The 7,975-nt window shown below is 40.1% G+C and overlaps 1 protein-coding gene across 1 annotated transcript; it reads left to right on the top strand.

Moving 5' to 3' along the window:
- The first annotated feature begins 852 nt into the window (after window positions 1–852).
- LOC102224977 (beta-1,4-galactosyltransferase 2-like) lies at window positions 853–7,065 on the top strand. Its single transcript, XM_023330028.1, has 2 exons — window positions 853–1,302; window positions 5,834–7,065. The coding sequence occupies exons 1-2, from the start codon at window positions 913–915 to the stop codon at window positions 6,494–6,496; spliced, it is 1,053 nt and encodes a 350-aa protein (XP_023185796.1). The 5' UTR covers window positions 853–912; the 3' UTR covers window positions 6,497–7,065.
- Window positions 7,066–7,975: the final 910 nt, after the last annotated feature.

Here is a 7,975-nt window from a genome sequence, read left to right as displayed (position 1 = left end):
CCCCAAATGTGGCTGAATAACAATAGTTCTGCAGAGCAAAGTGGGCCAGAACCCCAGCATGGTGCAGTCAGACACTCAGAGCAGGTCTGCAAACACGCAGCTGCAGTTGCTGCTGATCAACCAGCCTGGACCCAGTTAGAACCAGTGAGACGGCCCAGTTAGAACCAGGACCAATAACCAAATTATTAGACAATCTCTGTTCCACAGTCGTGTGTTTGAACTGATTTCCTCCTTAATAACAAAAAGCTTCATTTAATTTAAACACTGCATTTTATCTTCATTGTATCATTTTTTTATTAAAGTCCATTTAAACAGTTTGATGACCTGAAACGTTTCCATGTGCATGAAGATCATCTCCAGGTCGCCTCCTGTTAAAGACAAACATCTTCTTTAACATGTCAAATTGAAAGCATTCAAGGGCCACATTTATTTCTACAGATTTTTCTATTTTTATCTCTTTTATAATATTCTAAATAGACAATATTTTAATAAAGCAATGAAATCCAATATTTGTAGAGAAGGACAAAATGTAAGCAGTTTCTGTTGTTTAAATAGATCAAATTTTCAAGCATTTCGGGAATTTATTGCTAAACAATGTTCATTAAAGAGAAATGCTTTGTCTCCTACCGAAATGAATAAATATTTTAAGAAGATTTATTTGTGACTAAAAGCTGAGTTGTTGAATTTTGACAAACTGGACATCCCTGAAATAAATGTTCTGCAGAATTATTCCATTATCATATTGTATCCAATGTTTCTGATCTTGTCTGCAGGTTTAGTTCCGCTACACAGAAATGAAGTCACCTGTCGGCCAACATGAGAGCCAAATAAGGAAGCGGAACTCGACCTGAACGGAGCTTCCAGGTTGCAGAGGTGGGAACGTCAGTGGCTTCAGATCTGGGCATCAGAGACATGAAGAAGAAAATCACCATCATTCTGGCGCTTTCTGCGTTATTCACTCTGACGTGCTTCACCGTCTTTTTACTCCACAGCAAAGACGCTTCTTTGGTTTTTCCTTCCTTGCCACAACAGGTGGTGAAAGGAAGCAGGAGCGTTTTTGGAAAGATGATGGATCATATTCGGGTAAAGAAGATCCCAGACGTCTCCCGGAAAACAGCAGCGACCTCGGCTCAACCGGCTCCGCCTCTGGATCCGTGTCCCGACTCGCCTCTGTCTCTGGTGGGTCCGCTTCTGGTTGAGTTTGAAACTATTCGCAGTCTGCAGTGGGTCCGGAACCAGCTGGGGTCGGTGCTGCAGCAGGGAGGCCGGCACAAACCCCCGGACTGCACCGCACGGCAGAAGGTGAGGCGGCGCCTTTAGACGGGAACGTTCATGGAAATAAATAAATGCATTCATAATAAATATATATGCACGATTAAAACATGTTGAAGAAAATGTTTTACCGTTTGAAACCAAACATCTCAGTTTTCCAGGTTTTCGGGACATTTAAAAAAAAATCAGTTCATAGTTAAAGTTTCTAAATTACGTTTGGAACCAAAATTACTTCTGTTAAACTTTCCTGAATATGAAAACGTGGAAAACTGAGATGTTTGAGATAATGAAACATTATCATGTTCATTATCTCATATATATATATATATATATATATATATATATATATATATATATGTATATATATATATATATTGGACAATGAAACTGAAACACCTCTCATTTTAGTGTGGGAGTTTTCATGGCTAAATTGGACCAGCCTGGTGGCCAATCTTCATTAATTGCACATTGAACCAATAAGAGCAGAGTGTGAAGGTCCAATTAGCAGGGCAAGAGCCCAGTTTTGCTCAAAATATTGCAATGCACACAACATTATGGGTGACATACCAGAGTTCAAAAGACGACAAATTGTTGGTGCACGTCTTGCTGGCGCATCTGTGACCAAGACAGCAAGTCTTTGTGATGTATCAAGAGCCACGGTATCCAGGGTAACGTCAGCATACCACCAGGAAGGACGAACCACATCCAACAGGATTAACTGTGGACGCAAGAGGAAGCTGTCTGAAAGGGATGTTCGGGTGCTAACCCGGATTGTATCCAAAAAACATAAAACCACGGCTGCCCAAATCACGGCAGAATTAAATGTGCACCTCAACTCTCCTGTTTCCACCAAAGCTGTCAGTCGGGAGCTCCACAGGGTCAATATACACGGCCGGGCTGCTATTGCCAAACCTTTGGTCACTCGTGCCAATGCCAAACGTCGGTTTCAATGGTGCAAGGAGCAGAAATCTTGGGCTGTGGACAATGTGAAACATGTATTGTTCTCTGATGAGTCCACCTTTACTGTTTTCCCCACATCCGGGAGAGTTACGGTGTGGAGAAGCCCCAAAGAAGCGTACCACCCAGACTGTTGCATGCCCAGAGTGAAGCATGGGGGTGGATCAGTGATGGTTTGGGCTGCCATATCATGGCATTCCCTTGGCTCCATACTTGTGCTAGATGGGCGCGTCACTGCCAAGGACTACCGAACCATTCTGGAGGACCATGTGCATCCAATGGTTCAAACATTGTATCCTGAAGGAGGTGCCATGTATCAGGATGACAATGCACCAATACACACAGCAAGACTGGTGAAAGATTGGTTTGATGAACATGAAAGTGAAGTTGAACATCTCCCATGGCCTGCACAGTCACCAGATCTAAATATTATTGAGCCATTTTGGGGTGTTTTGGAGGAGCGAGTCAGGAAACATTTTCCTCCACCAGCATCACGTCGTGACCTGGCCACTATCCTGCAAGAAGAATGGCTTAAAATCCCTCTGACCACTGTGCAGGACTTGTATATGTCATTCCCAAGACGAATTGACGCTGTATTGGCCGCAAAAGGAGGCCCTACACCATACTAATAAGTTATTGTGGTCTAAAACCAGGTGTTTCAGTTTCATTGTCCTATATATACATATATATAAAATTCCCTTCTCACCCACCGCGGGTGGTTCTTATCCTCTGAGCTCGGGTCCTCTACCAGAGGCCTTGGAGCTTGAGGGTTCTGCGCAGTATCTTGGCTGTGCCAAGGACTGCACATTTCTGGACTGAGATGTCTGATGTTGTTCCTGGGATCTGTTGTAGCCATTGGTCCAGTTTGGGGGTGACTGCCCCGAGGGCCCCGATGACCACAGGCACCACTGTGGTCTTCACCTTCCAGGTCCTCTCCAGTTCCTCCCTGAGGCCCTGGTATTTCTCTAGTTTCTCGTGCTCCTTTTTCCTGATGTTGCAGTCGCTTGGTATTGCTACATCTACCACAACGGCTTTCCTCTGTTGTTTATCCACTACGACAATGTCTGGTTGGTTCGCCATTACCATTTTGTCTGTCTGGATCTGGAAGTCCCACAGGATCTTAGCTCTGGCGTTCTCCGCCACCTTTGGGGTTGTTTCCCACTTTGATCTATATATCATATCAAATCTTATAAAATACATTATATTTGCAGATGATACAAGTATCTTCTGTACCGGAGAAAACATTCAACAACTCTCTAAAGTGATCAACACAGAAATAGAAAAATTACAGCATTGGCTCAAAAACAATAAATTATTTGTAAATTTAGATAAAACCAAATTTATGATATTCGGAGACAATAAAAAACAGGAAAATAATCCAATTAAAATATCAATTGACAGTGTTAATTTAGAAGAAGTACATGAAATAAAATTCTTGGGTGTCACATTAGATAATAAATTCAGCTGGAAAACACACATCGGACAAGTAAAATCTAAAATAGCCAAGAGTGTTGCTGTTATAAGAAGAATTAACTTCGTACTAGACTATAAATCTTTGTTTATTCTATATAATACACTCATTGCACCACATCTGACATATTGTGTGGAAGTTTGGGGGAATACATACAAAACAAATTTACAGCCATTATACCTCTTACAAAAACAATCCATCCGAATATTACATAAAGTGGGATACTGGGATCACACAAACCAGTTATTTATTAAATCAAATATACTGAAATTCTGGGACCTGGTAACATTTAAAACTACACAATTCATGTTTAAGGTCAGACATCAAAAACTTCCACACAGTATACAGGAAATGTTTGCTGACAGAGAGGGTGGTTATTATCTAAGAGGTGAAGGATATTTTAAAAAACAACATATTAGAACAACCAGGAAGAGTTTTTGTTTATCTGTGTGTGGAGTAAATGTCTGGAATGGATTGAATGATGAGTTAAAACAAATTACAAATGTAAACCAATTTAAAAAGTTGATTAAAGCAGAGCTCATTTCAAAATATGCTGTATAAGATGTTTAATATCCAATAGGCTATAATGTAATTGATGATATAAATAGTACTTAAAATAAATTTGTATAGTTATACATGATGGAAAAATGGAAAAATTTTTCTTTTGATGTTATGACAGTTCATTGTAAATACATTGACAAGTAGGAAAGGGGCAGGACATTATAAGATGTATCTTCTACCTGCTCCTTTTCGAACAGAAAATTTTGCATGTCACATGGGCATAATAATTTGTTTCATATTTTATTTCTTAAGTTTGTTTCATTACATTTTATTTTATTTTCTTTTTGATTGTTTTAAAGTCTGTTCGAAATAAATAAATAAAAAAAAAAAAAAAAAAAAAAAGATCTCGGGGTTTCCAGTCCATATTCTGCACAGATGTTTCTGTACACTATGCCTGCAACTTGGTTATGTCGTTCCATGTACGCTTTCCCTGCCAGTATCTTGCACCCTGCTGTTATGTGCTGGACTGTCTCAGGGGCCTCCTTGCACAACCTACACCTTGGGTTTTGTCTGGTGTGGTAGATCTGGGCCTCTATTGCTCTGGTGTTTAGGGCCTGTTCCTGGGCGGCCAGGATGAGGGCCTCTGTGCTGTCCTTGAGTCCAGCTTTTTCCAGCCATTGGTAGGATTTACTGATATCAGCCACTTGGGTTATTTGCTGGTGGTACATCCCATGTAGGGGCTTGTCCTGCCATGATGGTATCTCTGGCACCTCAACCTCCGTTCCCTGTTGTCTGAGATATTCACTGAGCACATTGTCTGTTGAGGCTTTGTCCCTGATGTATTTATGGATCTTAGTTGTTTCGTCCTGGACTGTGGTTCTCACACTCACTAGTCCTCATATATATATATATATATATATATATATATATAATTTAATGAATCTGCCCTTGTGAAAAATAAATATACCAGTATGTTAAATGTTAGCATGCTTGTTGCTAGACTAATCATCAGTATATTTCAGGTTAGTTAACTTGAAGTGAGTTATTGTGGAACAACTAATTTTGTGCTTAATGTATTTTAATATTAATTAAATTATAGAAAATCACAATTTGAAGTGTACTATCACATGCTTATTTTGGAACCACTAAAGGTATACATTGTATACCTTTATGGCTTTTTATACCATATAAATGTGCTATATTTATATTTAAGGTTTACTAAAATATACTATTTGAAAATACTACCAAAAGTACACTTTCAGAAAAGTATTGTTTATATATATTTGTAATATATTTTTTAAATGTGCATTTAAAATATAAATTTTTACAAATTCATTCAAAGTGTATTTTTTAAAGTATTATTTTAGTAACATATTTAATTATATTGCCAGGCCTGTTCAGAACTGAATGACTGCTGGTGAGGAAATTCAGACATTTGATCCCAGTCTGTTGGAGTTAGGATGGATCTAAAAGTTGCAGGATGGTAGCTCTGTAGGACCGGACCGGACCGGACCTGAGCACCCTCCAGCCTTGTGTGCATTCGAGACATTATGGACCCTGTTACTGTGTAACAGGGTCCATAATGTCTCACTGGTTCTACCAGTTCAAACTCTCCCTGCGTCCATCTTCTAGGTGGCTGTCATCATCCCGTTCAGAAACCGGTATGAACACCTGACCCACTGGCTCTACTACCTCCATCCGGTCCTGATGCGTCAGCAGCTGGACTACGGTGTGTACGTCATCAACCAGGACGGAGACGGAGCGTTCAACCGGGCCAAGCTGATGAACATCGGATTTGTTGAAGCACTGAAGGAATACGATTACGACTGTTTTGTCTTTTCTGATGTAGACCTGGTACCAATAGATGACAGAAACCTCTACAGATGTTCTGACCATCCCAGACATTTATCTGTGGCTATCGATAAATTTAACTACAGATTATCCTCAGTAACAGCCTTCGGTGGCGTCTCCCTGCTGACAGAGGAGCAGTTCCTTAAAGTCAACGGTTTCTCCAACACTTTCTGGGGCTGGGGTGGCGAAGACGACGACCTGTACAACAGAATCATCGTAAGAGGAATGTCCATAACTCGGCCAGACGCTGGGATTGCAAAATACAAAATGATCAAACATGGAAGAGACTTGCACAATGAGGTGAATCCAGAAAACGCTGTCAAAACAAAAAAAACCGCAGAGAATATCGAGACTGATGGACTAAACTCACTCAACTTTACAGTGAAGGAGATTTTGAAGGACGTCTTGTTCACTTTAATCTCTGTGGACGTTCAGGCTCCATGACAGTGACTTAAACACCGGATCTTACTTGAAATGGTGGCAGCTATGGCTTTGTTCCGATAGGTGTGTGTGTTTTCCTGAACGAGGCCTGGGTTCATTATCTTGGAAAATAACAATCAAGATGTGAAAGTGTAAGGTAGCACAAGTTAAATGTATGAACTTTGGTTACCAGAAAGCACAGATACTTTTTACCCAACTGATTTTCTCAGCCAACAACAAGTTGTTTTTCATGCTGGTTACAAACACAATAACATATTTATGCATAAATAAGATACTGATCATGTAGTGTTACATTTTTTGTGGTCAGATTCTGTCTGACTGATAAAGATGTGAGTAGCTCGAGAAGAAAGCTCCACATTTGGTATGTTACGAAACAGAAGTGGTTTTTAATGACGTGTTTTGTAGTTCGAAGCTGTTTTACTATAAAAGGCAAAGAATGTAGGTAGAACAGCAGAACAATGTGAGAATAAGGAGATAATTTAAATGCACAAATAATATGTTGATGTTCTGGCATGTTTTGCTGTTATAGTGTGTTTTTATTCCACCATCCCACAACTTGTGAAAAAATAACAACCTTTTTCAAAAAATGGCTACAGGTTCCAATTTTTTTTTTTCAGTTTCAAAATAATCAGTTTCAAATCTTTTGGGTTTCTTTTTGAGATAACTTTATGGCACAGATTTAGCTCCATATAATGTAGGAATTCCTCCACTGTTGTCATTTTTGATATTTTCCTAAATTGAGAAGATAATTTCAAGCTAAATTCCCTTTCAGTCATGCCACCTCAACAAGAGCACAGAAAACACAACTGCAGTGATTCTTGGCAACATTTTCGCTCCCAACCAGTCAGTAATAGGGGCTGGTTAAAAATCAACTCCTATTTGCTTTAGTGGCAGGGCTCTAATGTTAATGTTTCACTTTCTCCGCTGCTGGCAGACAATAACTCTAAAACAGAGCAGAAATTTCATGTCACAGTTCACAACTTCTTCTGTTCACTGATTGGCTGGTCAAAAATCAGCCAGAGGAATCCAAGTGAAAGGGAGAAATCCCAGAAAAATCCCAGAAATTTCATTCATTCTGGGGAAAAATTCTAACCAAGTTTAGAATAGAATAGAATAGAATAGAAGTACTTTATTCATCCCAGCAGGGAAATTACTTCGCAGTTACAGCATAGAGACAAGACACAATAACAACGTCCGGGTGTTGATTCTGGAGTTTGGCTGCGGTAGAGCTGATGACGTCACAGGCCACCGCTGCATCAGCTGATTGGGGAATGTAAACAGTGATCAAAATGGCAGATGTAAACTCCCTCGGTAAATAACACGGCTGCATTCCCACAGCCAGAAGTTCAATGTCCGGGCTACAAATCTGTTCCTTCACGTTAACATGACCAGGATTACACCACCTCTCACTCACATAAAGTGCAACCCACCGCCCTTCTTCTTCCGACTCTTGGAAAAGTCCCTGTCCTGCTGCACCAAGGA

The sequence above is a fragment of the Xiphophorus maculatus genome, unplaced genomic scaffold (genome assembly GCF_002775205.1).
Source record: "Xiphophorus maculatus strain JP 163 A unplaced genomic scaffold, X_maculatus-5.0-male Unplaced_Scaffold_82, whole genome shotgun sequence".
In the NCBI taxonomy this organism is placed as follows: Eukaryota; Metazoa; Chordata; class Actinopteri; order Cyprinodontiformes; family Poeciliidae; genus Xiphophorus; species Xiphophorus maculatus.
This window is presented reverse-complemented; position numbering and strand designations above follow the sequence as displayed.

Bases quoted from the DNA above. Each gene is read 5' to 3' on its own strand.
- LOC102224977 (XM_023330028.1), top strand. From the start codon at position 913: ATGAAGAAGAAAATCACCATCATTCTGGCGCTTTCTGCGTTATTCACT. The intron at 1,303-5,833 runs GTGAGGCGGCGC...TCCATCTTCTAG, and splicing joins ACTGCACCGCACGGCAGAAG to GTGGCTGTCATCATCCCGTT.